Source organism: Pteropus vampyrus, unplaced genomic scaffold (genome assembly GCF_000151845.1).
Source record: "Pteropus vampyrus isolate Shadow unplaced genomic scaffold, Pvam_2.0 Scaffold347, whole genome shotgun sequence".
Taxonomy (NCBI): domain Eukaryota; kingdom Metazoa; phylum Chordata; class Mammalia; order Chiroptera; family Pteropodidae; genus Pteropus; species Pteropus vampyrus.
In genome coordinates this window covers 1,651,955-1,668,919 of record NW_011889128.1, presented here as the reverse complement: position 1 = coordinate 1,668,919, position 16,965 = coordinate 1,651,955, and the positions used below count along the sequence as shown (strand labels likewise).

Below are 16,965 nucleotides of genomic sequence, written 5' to 3'. Positions count from 1 at the left end.
GGGAAGGGCTGCAGTAACCCATGCCCTATGCCAACCTCTATCTCAGACTTAAGAGTCAGCAAGGAAGCCCTCCAAACCTCCCCAGCCATCTACCCTAAAATTCTCAACTCAATCCAATCCCCAATAAACACCCTGGGCAACATTGGGCATGAAAAGCCTTTTATTTCCCCCCACATTCCAGCTCTCCACTTTTGGTAACATCTCTTCAAACTCAGAAACAAGGCCCAGAAACTGATTCACACCTGGAGAGAAAGAAAATAAAAAAACAGAGCAGATCAGAGGGCCCTTAGGGGAAGCTCTGGGATGGCTGCAGAAATTGAGGAAGCAGTAGAGGAAGTGACGACCAGAAATAGGTATAGGTACTCATCCCAACTAGTATGGCCTCAGGACCCCTGGATTTGCCTGAGGACAGAAAATATTCCTTTCCCAGTCTGCTCAGTCAGATCTAAGAAAGACCGAAAGGGTTCCATCATTTCCTGTCTCATGAAGATGGTTGGAACAGTCAGGCCTAGCCCTAAGCAAAATAAGCAAAGTTGATCTTGAACATCCAATTCCTCTGGCCCTACCCTAGGCCAGAACTGTTTCTGCTTCTCGCACAGCTATTTTCTAGGGCACAGCAGCCAGCTGAAGCTGAGAACAATTTAAGAGCTGGGTACACAATATAGAACTCTCAAATTGTATGAGTCCCACTTGACAGGGTGAGAATTTTTACAGAAATATTTTTTTCCGTAATGACCCGACACACAAACTAGTTAGCCATGTCTCTCACCCACTGCTACCTTTGTGAGGCTGTGTCCCTCCAAAGATCCTGTTAGCAGAATCAACTTTTTCTAAAGGCAATGATGACTAATGGAAAAGAGAAAGTGCATGTAAACTGGGCTCATTGTATGTGCCTAGTAAATGGGCATCATAACTCAATTCTTTTGAGCTGTTCAAAATGAATTTCACAAATTTGTGTCATAAAACTGGAAATTAAAATTTTGGGACAAAAGCAAGACAAACATGATTCATACCCAGGACACATCATCAAATCTGAACCCTCTTAACTCATTGTTACCCAAAAGCTTCTTGGATGTGAACTAGACCTATGGAAGAATCTTAAAAATCAGAAAGTTAACCGAAAGAAGTCAGTCGCAAAAGAATATGTAGATTCCGTCCATATAAAATTTAAAAATAAGTAAAACCAAACCATGTTGTTTAGGAATGACTCTGTCTCAGTTACAATTGCTACCCCTACCCCATCCCCTATTCCTACAGGACTGGGGCAAAGAACCTTACCTGAGAACAAGACAGGAACTAGGCCAGTGTCCTCAGAGCCGAGTTCTAGACCAGTAGGACTCCCGGCGCGGGTGGAAGCACAAAGCAGTGAGAAAGCAGAGAAGGCCACAGAAGAGAAGCAGGAAGGAGCCCAAAACCAGCAGCCTGGAGCCACACAGAGCCAGCTCCTCCTAGGGTGGGCACAGGAAGGGAAGGAGAAATTAATGAGACAGGGGAGGGTGCAGAATCTTCCCTCAGGAAGACATCTTACCCCTAGCCCAAGGCTATAGAGAGAAGCCTCCATTGGAGAGAGGGCTCTCCACATCTGGGGAGCAACCAATGGGGAAATGTTATCTCTATACAAGCTAATGGTCTCAATGATCTACAAACTGCTTTCTTGACCAACCATCAGACTGGAGTAAACTATGAGAGTAAACTATGAGAGTTTACTCTTATCTACATTTGAAAGATGTGCAAGCAGGGTGAGGTCTGGAAAACAAGCTCTTCTCTGATTCCAAGCTTCCAGGTGATGCTCCTCACAAGGTCTTTGCAAATGTGAGGGAAGAGTATGCAGCGGCCTCCTAAGTGGACTCTCTCCTCCACTCGGCCAGTCTCTTCCACTCAGCAGAGTGGCCCCCATGGCCTGCAGTGTCAAGTCGTACCATCTTAGCCTGGCATCGCAGTGCCTCACGATCAGGCCCCTGCATCTCTCCTGCCCCCTCCCCTAAGCCATTCCTGAGCCCTTCATCATGGAGTGTCCCCAAAGGCTGAACACTTTTCAATCTCTAGGCCTGTGCTCATGTTGGTCACTATGCTTGGAATGAATTTCCTCTTTCTTAAACCTACTCTATTGTATTCTCTGCCCAAATCTTCCTTATTTTTCAGGATCACACTGACAGGGCAGAACAAGTCTGGGACTCAGAGTGAAAAAGCCTAGGTTGAAATCATGGGTCTGCCACTTAACCACTTGTGTGGCCTTGGGCAATACAATCCCTCTTTCTAAACCTGTTTCCTCATCTATAAAATGGGATAATAACAGCTACTTCAAATAGTTATTTTAAGATCAAATGAGATAATGAATCTGAAGCACTTTGCACGTTATAAACCACAGTATACAATTCTCCTTCTTAAATGCCACCCTTTCTGTGAAACACTCTCCATAAATGTTCAAGTTAACTGCTCCTTACTCTGTGCTTGAATAACACTTTGCTCACATCTCTATGATAGAAATTAACCTATTCTGCCTTAGTCCAGCTTCTGTATTTGAGGTAGAGATCATGCTTTAAAGACAATAGTTAGTAGTAATAGCTGTCATTTATCAAATATCTATTATGTACTAGGCATTGCACTAGGCACTTTATATTCGTTCTTTTATTCTTTGGAATTAGGACGTAGTATCTTGTTTTCCATTTTATAGGTGAGGAAACAGGCTCAGAGACTCAGTTGTTTATTCAAGGTTACATATCCTCTCAGTCAGGATTATAAAGCCTGTGTTTTATCTACTAGGTAAAATTGCTTTCGAGACATAGCATGAATATGGCAGTCTATGAAACCCTGACAACCTGAGGCTCTTACCGAAGTGAGCAGTTTGGTGAGCGCAAGGCCTTCCTGGCTCCAGACCTTGACACACTCCTCAGCCATCCTAGGGCTCAGGGTGGCATTTCCTGCTCCCTCCTCTGAGCAGGATATGGGTGGCTGGCTGGAGGGCAGGAGTCCTGGAGCAGCACTGAAGTACAGGCAGGTTCCTGGGGTCCTTTCTGTAGTCACCCTGGCTGTAATGAGGACCAGCTCTCCTGCAGAAGGCCCTATGAGAGGCACGGGAGAGGAGATGGAAGAAAATGAAGAATTGGGTGAGAGCCATCTATTTTCAGACTTTTAGTTAATGAAGTACTCTATATACCGTCATTTACATCATTGAGAAATAAAAATAACTGCATACCAATATAACCAAAAATTAATTAGAATTAGCTTATAATCAATAAAACAAACACACCATTACTCATAAAGTTACAGTGAAACTGGGGTAGGTACACATTGCTAATGCAGTTTGTATAAACTAGCTCGTCCTTTTTTAAGAAAGCAGTTTTCCACTAGGTACCAAAATCCATTAAAAGGTTCACACTCTATTTTAAATTAGGGAGAAAAGGTTGGACTATTCAGTTAAGGGCCTTGGAACAATTTCCGTTTGAGAAAAAAAGACTCTTATCTCGTACTATAAAATAACGTCCAGATGTATTAAAGACCTATACAAACAAACTAAAACAAAACAAAACAAAAATCTAAGCAGGTATTAAAAGAAAATACAGAATAATATTTCTAATTTTAAAGTAGGGAAGACCTTACTAAAAAATACACAAAATCTAAGAGTCTGAGTAAAGAACATAAGCAATAAACTTAACTTTATAACAAATTAAAGACTTCTATACAATGAAAAATAAGTTTAAAAAACAAGTAACAGATTGGTTGAAAATACCTATAATAGATTTAATTGGCAAAAAGGTTTACTATCCAGAGTGTATAAACATCTTCTAAAAATTAAGAAGCTAAAGACAAATAATTTAACAAAAATAAGCAAAGACTATAAACAGGAAATTCAGAGAAGACATGAAAATGGCCAATAAACTTATAAGAGGCTTAACCTCACTAGCAATCAAGAGAAAGTAAATTTAACAATCAAGTAATTCTTCTCCCATTAAATTGGTTAAAATTAAAAAGAATTATAATAACAAGAGTTGTTGAAGATGTGGTATCACTTTTTAGAAGACAATCTGGCTGCATCCATTGCAATTTTATTTTATTTTAATTTTTTAGGTGAGGTAACCCTTGGTTGACCTCACAGATTGCAAGGACCTTGTCAGCTTACAATCTCTCATTTTTTAAATTTTTTTTATTTTTTACTCCTACAGCACCTGGTCTTCCTAGGTGGTTTCCCATCCAAGTACTAACCAGGCCTGACCCTGCTTAGCTTCCGAGATCAGACGGGATTGGGCTTGTTCAGGATAGCATGGGTAGCATGGCTGTAGACTGTATCCGTTGCAATTTTAAATGAGTACAAAGAGGGACAAAGAGGATGCCCACCAAACTGTGGACTCTGCAGGGGAGGTAGGAGGGTATTACATCTGCTTTGTATACTTCTGTGTGGTCTGAATCCACAATAAAATGAATTTGTCTATTAAAAAAGACAAATAGTCTTTGACTCGGTAATACCATTTGTAGAAACTAATCCCAAGGAAAAGATTCAAAAGAAAAATATAAAGTATACCTAAATGTTTATTGTGATTTCAAAATAAACAATAGAGATATTTAACAAAATATCAAAAATATCAAAAATAAACAATAGAGATATTTAACAATAGAGAAAACAGTAGCAAATGATGGTCTAACCACTCAATGGATCACTTTATACCATTAAAATAATGCTTTTGTTTTTTGCAGTAATACAAAAAACATGATGTAATAAGTGAAAAAAGAGAAATACAAACCAGTATATACATCATAATTACAATTGAGAAATGTACCCATAAAATTCTGCAGGAGAACTCCCTTTTTTTCTATGTTCCCCAGATCAAATCAGTCACCAAGTCCTTTCAATCTCACACTTATAATGTCCCCTTCAAATCGGTCCCTTTCTTTCATGGCACTGTCTTAGCTCAGTTTTTCTCATCATTTTTTTATTGCTACCACCTCCTAACTGGTCTTCCTGTATCTGGACACATTTCTTCCAAACAGTCAGCCAACAGAGTGTGATCTTTTAAAAACAATATCAACAACAACAACAAAATCCTACTGTTTTCCTGATTAAAATCTTTCGGTTTGCCCTATGTACTATATAAAGTCCAACCACCATGACTTGGCACACGAGACCCTCCATGGGATTCTGCCTGATTCTTCAGGCCCATTGCCTCGCAATCAAAAATCCTTCCCTTGCATCAGTCAAATTGAATCCCTGGAATTTCCTAAACATGCCATCACGGTCCTCATGTGCATGCCTTTGCACATGCTCTTTTGTCTGGCTGGAAGGGCACATGCCTAAGCCTCCCTCAAGCTTCAGCTCAGTTACTGTATCCTTGGAAAAATCTGTCTTCACCATTCCTGCTTGACAGACTTCCGAGTATTCCCACTGTACCTTGTTGTGTTTCACTTCACACATTGAAAGGTATTTTCTTCTGTTCGCATCTGTATCTTTTCTAGACTGTGAACAACTTGAGGTGATGGCCCATGTCTTACAGAGCACTGTATTTCCCATGCTTGGTACATAGTGCTCATTTTTTATTTTGTCCAAAATAAAATAATTTTTGATGTTATTACTTTGTTTCTAACCATTATATATATATATGTGTGTGTGTGTGTATAAATAAATAAATAAACAAAAAACAAGGCTTCTTTGCAAAAGCAGAAATTGACAAGCTGATTCTAAAATTCATATGGAAATTCAAATGATCCAGAATAGCCCAATCTTAAAAAAGAACAAAGTTAGAGGACTTATATTTTCTGATTTCAAAACTTACTCCAAAGCTACAGTAATCAAAACAGTGTGGTACAAGCATAAGGATAAACACACAAATCAATGGAATGGAACTGACAATCAGAAAGAAATCCATATATCTATGGTCAATTGATTTTTAGTAAAGGTGCCGAGACTATTCAATGAGGAAAGAAGTCTTTTCAACAAAACATAATGGGACAACTGAATAGCTATCTGCAAGAGAATGAAATTGGACCCTGTCCTCACACCATACACAAAAATTAACTCAAATGTATGTAGACTTAAATGTAAAAGCTAAAATTATAAAATTCTTAGAAAATATAGAAGTAAATCTTAGTAACCTTGGGTTCACAAAGTCTTCTTAGATATGATACTAAAATCACAAGCAACAAAAGAAACAAATAGATAATTTAAGACTTCACCTAAATTAAATATGTTTGTGCTTCAAAGCATACCATCAACAAAGTGAGAAGAACCCAGGAAATAACAGAGAATATTTGCAAATCATACATCAGATAAGAGTCATATTTAGAAAATATAAAGAACTCTTACAACTCAATAATTAAAAGACAAATTTACCCAATTTTAAAAATGGGCAAAGAATCTGAATATACATTTCTCCAAAGAAGATAATACAAATGGCCATAGGTACATAAAAAATGCTCAATATCATTAACCATCAAGAAAATGCAAATAAGAATCACAGTGAGGTACCACTTCACACTTACTAGGATAGCTATAATCATAAAGACAAATAATAGCAAGTGTTGGTAAGGATGAGGAGAAACTGGAACTCTCATATATTGCTGGTGGGAATATAAAATGGTATAGCCACTTTGAAAACAGTCTGGCAGTCCCTCAAAAGATGAAACATAGTTACCATATGACCTAGCAATTCCACTCCTAGTTATACACCCAAGAGAAATGAAAACATGATCACATATAAACTTGTACATTAGTGTTCATAACAGCCAAAAAATGGAAACAATTCAAACATCAATCGAATGATGAATGGGCAAATAAAATGTGGACTATACAGTGAATACTATTAAGCAATAAAAAGAAACAAAGGACTGATAATGTGCTACAACATAGATGAACCTTGAAAACATGCTAAGTAAAAGAAGCCAGTCACAAAAGACTACATATTATATGAAATGTCCAGAATAAGTAAATCTACAGAGATAGGAAGTAGATTAGTGGTGCCTAGAGCTGGGAGGTTAGAAGAAAAAGGCAAGTGACTGCTAATGGGTACAGCATTTCTTTGTCTGGTAATGAAAATGTTCTAAAATTGATTGTGATGATGGTTCACATTTTTGTGAATATATAAAAAGCCATTTAATTGTACATTTTAAATGGGTGAATGTGAATCATATATCAGTAATGCTGTTATAAATTAGATACATTCCTTTATTCCTGCTCTTTGATCACACACACGTATACCTGGAAACACAGAGACCTACCCCTCCCCCCACATATATGTGATTCATAGAAGAATCTTAGAATGATAGTATTGAAAAGGACCTTAGAAGTCAGAGAATTCACCCGTCTTTCCTCCCTCTTCATCTCCTAATTTTTTAGATAAGGAACCTGAAGCCAAATTTCACACAGGAATTAATGGAACCCACTAATTCTCACTCATCATATTCCCAGAAGACTCTAAGTGCTTTGGGAATGGATAATGTCCAATTTTTTCTGTATCCTCCATAACACATAGTGCTGTGCTAAGCGCATGGCAGGCACTAAAGACAAGAGTTTAACTGAATAGAACATGCTTCTCAGACATCCCTGAGGAAAAACAAGGTGACTCTATGAGAAGGTGCAGGGATGAAGAAAGAGCAAAAGGTCAAATCTAGCCCATCTCATCATACTTTTAAGGATAGAATCAAAGAACCTCAGAGCTGGAAGAGGAGAGAGAAAACATTTATATAGAACTAACATAGTGGGCATCATGTTGTAATCTTTATTATAGCAGAAGTAACTGTGGCCCAGTGGTGTGCCCAAGGTCATCAGGTTGGTGAGGTCAGAGGCAGGGCCCACCCCTGCGTGTTTTGATGTCCAACCCCACCATCCTCCTTGATCTCACCTTTCAATCCCATCTGACTACCGAGGACCGTGGCTTGGAATGTCTGGGTCTTGTTCCTGTCTGGACCATCTCCAAAGTTCAAGGTGGTCAGCAAGCCCACGATGTGAGACCCATGCCACTTCCCTGTAACTGTCCCAGTTACGGGACACAGGGTCAGCTGGCCAAAAGATCTCAAGAAGGAGACCCAGTCCTGTGTGCAAAAAGGAAGGTAAGACAGAAGTGAGAAATTAGCATCAAGAGCAGGCCTTCATGGGAAAGATGAGCAGGAGGGTACTCACCTGTGGGATGTCAGGGCTGCGTAGGCCAGTCCTGTGAGTGAGGAGGAAGCCACCAAGGCCCAGGCCTGAAAGGCCAAGAAGCAGCAAGATCAAAGTAGCACAGACCAGAGGTGGGTGATGGGCCAGACAGAGATGCAGGTTGTGCCCTGCCTGGCAGCTGCCCATGGGGAGCAGAGGGGTCTGGGCCTCCACGGAGAGCCTGCTGGAAGACAGGAAGGGAGAACTGGACAAGGGCCTGTCAGTCAGAAAGCATTTACCCATTTTATTCAAAAGGAAGCTAAAGCATCAAGAAGACAAGGGACTTGCCCAAGCCCACAGTTAGTTAGTGGCAGAGCCAGGACAAGAATCCGAGTGTATTGACTTCCAGTGCTCATCTCCCTGCACCACTCAGATGTTTGCTGCATTTCATTTCTGAAGCAATCAAGGCGGAAGCAGAGCAGAGCATGCTGTGCTGAAAAAAGGAACTTGAAAGGGAGAATTCTCAAGGGTAGAGAAATTCAGGAAACAGCTGTTCTGGGGCTAGAGTTTGGCTGAAGAACAGTTCCAGCCAATAGCCCAAAGAGAGTGTCTGACAAAAAAAAAAAAAAAATCCACTTTAAAGTGCTCAATTTAAATCCTCCTCTGCTACTCACTGGCTATGCAAGAAAAAGTCACTTTGTGAGTTTAAGAATCTGTGAAAGGGGCATTCTAAGAACACCATGGAATGAGGGCTAAATGTGGCAGTTTGCATAATACTTGGCCTTGCAGAAACTCAACAAATGTCCATTCCCTATTTTTCTGAGTCATATTGATCTTCAAAACCAAGTGAGGCGAGGTAAAAATACTGTAGGGAAAACTGAGGCTCGTGGACTTTCACATAGGAATGTTAGGGCCAAGGTCTGAAACCACATCTCCTGCTTCCAAGTGAAGTGCCCCTTCACAGGCGAGAAGCGACGGCCTGATGAAAAGGAACATCGGGAAGGGGGTTGTGGGGGGAGGGGGAGAGCTCCAGGAAAATACAGGTGTCACAAATGCTCAGCCACTGCCCTGCCTCCCGTCCCGGCACCTCTGGAACTGGAAAAAAAGCAGGAAGGGGGAGGGTAGAGCCTGGGGGGTCAGCAGCTAGCGGTACCCCTTGGGCCTCCCCTCCCCACCCCCAGTCCTCCCAGCAGGAATGCTACACCCGCATCCCTTCCCGGTCTAGCGCGGTCGGGTCCGCCAGCCGCTCGCTCTCACCGCTCGGAGCCGGGCGGAGGCCAGCACCCACCCGACGTCACGCGAGGAGCCGCGAAGGGGCGGGGTCCGTGATCCCCCTCCTAACCCCCACGGCGGGGTTCGCATGCGCAGAGCCTAAGCGGGCGGGGCCGCCTTGCCTCAAATCAGGGTGAGGGCGTACCAAAAAAGTAACCCAATGAAGGGGCAAAGGGGAAGAAATAACTCCTCAGGAGGTGAGTTAAAGGGAGAATGGCAAGGAAACTAATTCTAGAGACGTCGTTAGAAATGTAAAATCTCCCTCTGCGGAGGCTGTGGGGTCATTTCAATGAGAATCTCGTCGCAGACATTTTTCTGTTACACGGCTCCTACCCGCGCCAATAGCACAGCCCAGCCGCGCCCAGGTTCCGGGTAGAGAACCTGAGGTCCGCCGTGGGGCGGCGCGGGGGGGAGGGGTCCCGCTATAGGAGTCCAAGCTTTATGGGGGTCTTTCAACTCTTCTCTGCAACCTAATCCTGTATAACGTCTGCACCTTACGCCTGGCCCCTGGCATATAGTAACTCCTTAATGCATAGGATCCTACTAGCTGCAAGGTTGGTCAATAGCTACCATCACATTTCACTTCTGTAAGGTGAAGTGTAGAAATGAGAGCACTAGGGTCCATCTTACCTGAAAATAGCAGGATACAAAGCCAGGAACCCAAGTTCAGCCTGCCCCTGCATAAGCCATACCTGTGCTTCTCAGGAGACTGAGTTTCTGAAGATCATTCTTTGTACCTCACTGGTTGGATGGGAACCTTAGACAAAGCGTGGGGAAACGGCACCAATTCTCAAGAGCACACAAATAGCACTGTACAAATACTGTTTGAAACAGACTCTGAGTATTCAACACCACTGAGGCTTCCTTAAGACAGAGAGACTATGTCATTTCTGTACCGTCACCTCCAAAAGTTTATAGCACAAAATATTCTCATATATGGCAAAATGGTATTTGACAAGAGTGCCAAGACCATTCTATCAGGGGAAAAATAGTCTCATTCAACAAATGGTGGTGGGAAAACTGGATATCCACATACAAAAGAATGAAGTTGAATCCTTACCTTATACTGTATACAAAAGTTAATTCAAAATGTATGGAAGAACTAAATGTAAGAGCTGAAACTATAAAACTGTTTAAAGGGGAAAAGCTTCATGAACTTGTATTTGACAATGATTTCTTGGATATGACGCCAAAAGCACAGGCAACAAAAGAAAAAAATAGGTGAATTAGACTACATCAAAATTTAAAACTTGTGCGCATCAGACACAACAGAATGAAAAGGCAACCCATGAAATGGGAGGAAATAATTGCAAATCATGTATCTGATAAGGAGTTAATATCTAGAATACATAAAGAGCACTTCTACAACTCAACAACACAAAAGCTCAATCCCATTAAAAAATGCACAAAGGACTTGAAAAGGCATTTCCCCAAAGAAGGTATATAAATGGCAACAACACATGGAAAGATGCTCTATATCACTAATCATTAGAGAAATGCAAATCAAAATAATTAGATTCTAGCTTACAACTATTAGGATGGTTATTACTAAGGAAAATAACAATGGTTGGCATGGCTATGGAGAAAGTGGAACCCTTGTGCACTGTTGGTGAAAATGTAAAATGGCACAGCCACTGTGGAAGACAGACTTGTGTATCTTTGAAAAATTTTAAATAGAATTATCAGCAATTCTACCTTTGGGTCTACATGCCAAAGAATTGGTAGGGTTCCTAAGAGATATTTGTACACCCATGTTCACAGCAGCCTTATTTACAAGAACTGAAAGGTGGAAGCAACCCAAGTGTTTATCAACAGAGGAATGGATAAACAAAATATGGTGTATTCATGCAATGGAATATTATTTAGCCTTAAAAAGGAAGGGCATCCTGACACAGTGAAATAAGCCAATTACAAAAAAGACAAATATTGTATGATTCCACTTATGTGTGGTGCCTATAGTAGTCAAATTTATAGCAACAGAAAGTAGAATGGTGGTTTCCAGGGGCTGCAGGAAGAGAGGAATGGGAAGTTATTGTTTAATGAGTTTAAAGTTTGAGTTTTGCAAGATAAAAAGTTCTGGAAATGGATGGTGGTGATGATTGCATAATAAGGTGAGTGTACTTAACACTAAATGTACTAAACCATATACTTAAAATGGTTAAGATAGTGAATTTTATGTTATGTGTATCTTGCTACAATTTTTAAAAAATTTTTATGGCACAGTCTCCTAGAGTATAGTGTTTTAAAAATTCCATTAATTGACTTAATTGAAATTCCAAGCATAGGAAGAATTTTTTTCTCAAAGGAAAAATAAAAGTGTGGATGGCATAGAATTTTAGAATCTAGGATTGGAAGGCACTTAATAACTGAACAAGGTCAACAAAACATACATGCCCCTTTGTTTTCCAGATGCTAAAATGATGTCTGAAGAGGTTAAGGGACTCACTGCAAGTCCCCCAACCAGTTAAGCCTTGGCCAAAATGAGAGCCCTGGTGTCCCAACACCAAATCCAGAACTTTCCCACTAAATTCTCCTTCAGTCCTGCCAAGAGATCTGTCCTGAAAACCTGCAAGTCTCTGCCCATTCACTCTCAATCACAATCTGCTCAGTCTGGGCCAATGAGGTAGATTTTCCCTGGTCTTGGTCTAATCTCTCCAGCCAGCTCCTCAGTTTCTGGAATAGTAGGTTCTTGCAAACCCCAGGTCTTTCCATAGTTTGAGCATATAATATTCACTCAGTAAATAGTGCTGATTGATTTATTAAAAATAGCTTCATACAAACCAGTTTCCCTGAGAACTCATCAATTTTTCAGTCTTATTTTATGTTTGGAAGCACATCTGCTCATGCTTGAATGTTTGTGAAGTTTATGTTAAAACACAAAAAGAAAGTTTATTCAGTCAACAGCTATTTTTTACTGTCTACTACGGTCCAGGTATAAAACTACTATCCTTACAGCAAAAACTTTGTCAATGCTTCTAGTTAATAACAAGTCTAGTTTGTAGGGTAAGATAAGGCACAAGAATGCCCAGTATAGTGCTGGTATGCAATAGAAGGTCAACAAATGTGAATTTTCCCCCATTATTCTTGTGCTGCAGAGTAATTAGGCATATTCGAACAGCAGTTCCTATAAATGACCATAATTGATATTTACTTATATAGCCAAACCAAGCAAGTTTATGAACCAGTAGAGGCAAAGTGGTTAGAGAAAGGAACTGCCGCAAGGCCTGGACATCAGGGTAAATGGATGTGAATAAATATCTTACATATTTTTTTTAAAAAGTGGTGGGAACACAAGAGGACACAAAGTTGGTTGTGCATTGTAATGCTCCAGCATTATACCAACATTCTGACTTAATCCACTCATCAGGCTCTCAAGGTGAATGTTATGGTGAAAACCTGGTCCTAGACAGCTTAGATAATTTAACCAAGGACACACAGAAAGTAGATGGCAGAAGTTGGCTTATGAGTCAAGCCTGACTGCAGTCTATCTTGTGAGAATCAGAAAGCTGATTGAGGAGGGAATCACCCAGTCTCCTGAAAGGAATAGAAGGAACGGTTCCTTGATCACTCCATGGTGATAAATTTCTCTCAGAACTCTGGCCCAGACAGAGCTTATCTCAGATATCTGTTTGATTTTTTTCCTTCAAGATTATTGAGTCTTAAAACTTTTTGGAGTTAAAGACCACTTTGGAAATCTGATGCAAGCTTTCCATTCAATCAATTGGATACTCATTCAATAAGAATCTCTGAGTTGCCAGGATCTGCTCTTCAGGCTAAGAATACAACGGTGGACAAGGTACTTGGATTCCTGGCCTCCTGGAACTACAGTCTGCTTATAGGCCCTCTCCCTGGAAAAAGGTACTTTCACCTAAACATATAAATGCAGTTTCAATCTGTGGAAACTCAGTCCTCCTGAAACCCATCCTTGGACAAGAGCACCTAATTTAATAAGGTTCCTTCTACCCTGGTTGGACCTCAGTTTTGTGTTTAGTTTCATATCAGAGCTGCTTGATAAAATTACTCCTTCTTTCCCCCTTCACCACTTGGTTTTATCCTGTGCTATTCATCCATTCAATCAATCAAGTCATTCATTCATTCATCAAATATTTGAACATCTGATAAATGCCAGGCACTTGGTTAGGCACTGAGGGAAGTGAAATGAAAATCCTTAGTGACAGAAGCAGATACACAAAGAATTATGACAAAATGTCAAATACCATAATAGATAGATAATAATATAATATATATTTAAATAATAGCTACCTCCTACTGAATGAATTCTACATGGGTCAAACATTTATGACATAGTATAACATAATGTTATCTTGTTCAATCATGTCAATAACAAAACAAAATAGGTATTATCCCTACTTTACAGATGAGAAAACCAAGGCTTAGTAATGTTGGGAAACTTGCTCATGGTTTCCAGCTAGTCAACAGCTATATGTAATATACACATACAAGCACACACATGCATACATATACATGATACAAATATTGAAAAAAAAGAATATATTTATAAATCTGGAATAAGAGATACTCTCTAAAGCAAGACATAAATATGGAAATGAAAATGAAAAACTGATCGACTTAACTATTTAAAATTAAAAGCCTCTATATGATAACAGACTCCATACAAGTGAGAATTAGGAGAAAATAACTGAAATATATATTAATAGTCAAGGGATTAGTGGTAACTAATAATGTCCTCCCCAGGTAAAATTTATATGTAGTAAAATGCACAGATCTTAATTGCAAAATTTCGTATGTTTTGATAAATGTAATGCCCATTACTACAATCAAAATATAAATGTCTCGCTAGAAGAAAGAGTAAAATGTTTCCATTACCCCAGGAACTTCCCTCATTCCCCTTTCCAGTCGCTCTCTACCTCCGCTGTTCAAAGTCAACCACAATTCTGATTCTATCATCAAATACTTGATTTTTTTTTTAAATGTCCAAATTCTCTTACTAGATTATAAGTTTCTTTAACAGAGCACCTGCTTGGGTTTTTTCTTAGGTTTGTGTGTGTGTGTGTGGTAAATATATAACATAAAATTTGCCATTTTAGTTACTTTAAAGTGTATGATTCAGTGGTATTAGTTACATCTACAATGTTGTGCAACCATCACCATTATATATTTTCAAAACAAATTCTGTAACCATTAAGCAATAACTCCTCATTCTTTATGAATTTGCCTATTCTAGATATTACACATAAGTGGGAAAATACAATATTTGTCCTTTTGTGACTGGCTTATTTCACTTACTGTAATGTCTTCAAGGTTCATCCATGTTGTCGCATGTGTCAGAATTCCTTCCCTTTTAAAGGCTGAGTAATATTCTGTTGTACATTCTTACCACATTTTGTTTATTAATTCATCTGTCAATGGACACTTAGACTGTTTCCACATTTTGGCTATTGTGAATAATTCTAATACGAACAAGAGTGTACAAGTATCTATTTGAGTCCTTGTTTTCAAATCTTGATGTGCCTAGGAGTGGAATTGCTTAGTCACATGGTAATCATTTAACTCTTTGAGAAACTGTCAAACTGCCTTCCACAGTGGCTGTACCATTTTACATTCCCACCAATAATGTACAAGGGTTCCAACTTCTCTACATTCTCACCAACACTTGTAACTATCTTTTTTAATAATAGTGAACCCAATGCTTTGGAAGTGGTATCTCATTGTAGTTTTTATTTGCATTTCTCTACCAATTAATGGTGTTGAGCATTTTTATGTCCTTATTTGTCATTTGTATATCTTCTTTAGAAAAATATCAAGTCCTCTGCCCATTTTTTTAATTAGGTTGTTTGTGGTTTTGTTGTTTAATTTGTAGGGGTTCTTTATATACCCTGAAAATAATTTCTTATCAGATATGTGTATTGCAAATATTTTCTCCCATTCTGTGGGTTGTCTGTTTATTATCTTTTATTATTGTCCTTTGATGCACAAAAGTTTTTAATTTGGATGAAGTCCAGTTTTTCTATTTTTTTCTTTGTTGCTTGTGCTTTATTTAAGCAGGGGTATAATACTTAAGAAATCATTCCAAGGTCATGAAGATTTGTCCCTATATTTTCTTCTAAGAGTTTTATAGTTTTAGTTTCCACATTTAGGTCTATTATCCATTTCAATTAATTTTTGTATATGGTGTAAGTTAAGGGTCCAACTTAATTCTTTTGCATATGGATATCCAGTTTTCCCAACACCATTTATTGAAGAGACTATTTTTTCCTCATTGAATAGTGTTGATACCATTGTCAAAAATTAATTGACCATACAGAAGTGTGGCTAGTGGTCAATGTTTCAAGACTTGCAAAATATAGATCTAATCATTTTGGACAAACTTTTTGGTTTTTACTCCAAGAAAGTTCTTCCTCATCTATCTTGTTTCCCACTGGCTTCATTTAATTTACATAATTTACATAGAAATATTTATCTCTATTCATTAGCAATGTAAAAACAAGCAGCACTGAATTCCTCCTTGAAAGCAACTTGTCAAAAACACCCAAATCTTTTTGATTATACAATTCTATCAGGAAGAACTTTTGAGCTTATACATTTGATACATACATATTCATTTACTTGTAAAGTTTCTATAATACTGCTCTACTCATGCATTATTTATTGTATAAATCATACAAAAAATTGAAAAGTGTGAAAAAATCAATTGATCATAGATGCAAGGGTTTATTTCTGAGTTCTTAGTTCTATTATTTTGGCCTATATGTCCATCCTTATGCAAAATCACACTGTCTTGATTATTGTGGTTTTGTAGGAAGTTTTAAAATCAGGAAATATGAGACATCTAGATGGCCTTTGGACTCAAGACTGCAACATCGACTCTTGTTGACATTATAAACTTACCAGTTTCCATAATCATATGGGCCAATTTCATAAAATAAATGTTTCTCTCTGTAAAAAATAAAATAAAATAAAATAAAACAAAACAAAACAAAACAAAATAAAATAAAATCAGGGAGTATGAATCCTCCAACTTTGTTCTTTTTCAAGATTGTTTTGGCCATTTGGGGTCCCTTATAACTCTATATGAATCTGAGGATTGGGATTTGATAGACATTGCAGGAATATGGAGATCTCTTTGATTAGTTTTGTCATGTTAACAATGTTAGGTCTTCTGATCCATGCACACAAGGTGTCTTTCTATTTATTTAGGTTTTCTTTAATTTCTTTCACCAATGTTTTGCAGTTTTCAGTGTAAATGTTGTACACCTCATTGGTTAAAGTTATTCCTAAGCATTTTATTCTTTTTGATGTTATTGTAAATGGCATTGTTTTCCTAATTTCCTTTCTGGATTGTTCATTCTGAGTAGTCAACTTTTAATGAAAGCTCACCATGTACCAAACATGGTGCTATGTGCTTTATAGGGATTATTTTGTTTAAATCTTGAATAAAATCTTCACTAGAAATGTACCATTTATTATGACTGCTCCACTTTATAGATGAAGAAAGTGAGAGTAGTTTGAAAAAGTTACACAGCTAATTAGTGGTGGAGCAAGTATTTAAACTAAAGTAGTCTAAATCTAAAGTCTGTGCTTTTAACTTCTATAGTATATTGTGTTCAGGATAATATCTTGAGTATTTTAAAGACTATATATATTTT

General features: G+C 38.5%; 1 protein-coding gene and 1 pseudogene across 4 annotated transcripts; both read right to left on the bottom strand.

Moving 5' to 3' along the window:
- Window positions 1-142: 142 nt before the first annotated feature.
- On the bottom strand, window positions 143-9,462 carry TMEM219 (transmembrane protein 219). 4 transcript variants are annotated; one of them, XM_011378711.2, is made up of 6 exons: window positions 9,323-9,462; window positions 8,108-8,306; window positions 7,830-8,019; window positions 2,833-3,062; window positions 1,279-1,448; window positions 143-242 (listed from the first exon to the last, which is right to left on the bottom strand). In XM_011378711.2, the coding sequence occupies exons 2-5, from the start codon at window positions 8,270-8,272 to the stop codon at window positions 1,311-1,313; spliced, it is 723 nt and encodes a 240-aa protein (XP_011377013.1). In that variant the 5' UTR covers window positions 8,273-8,306; window positions 9,323-9,462; the 3' UTR covers window positions 143-242; window positions 1,279-1,310. The 4 variants fall into 4 exon arrangements, with proteins under 4 accessions (XP_011377013.1, XP_011377012.1, XP_011377011.1 ...); XM_011378710.2 differs by having other exon boundaries at window positions 8,108-8,309; window positions 9,323-9,461; XM_011378709.2 differs by having other exon boundaries at window positions 9,354-9,445.
- On the bottom strand, window positions 4,155-4,271 carry LOC111731024 (annotated as a pseudogene).
- Window positions 9,463-16,965: the final 7,503 nt, after the last annotated feature.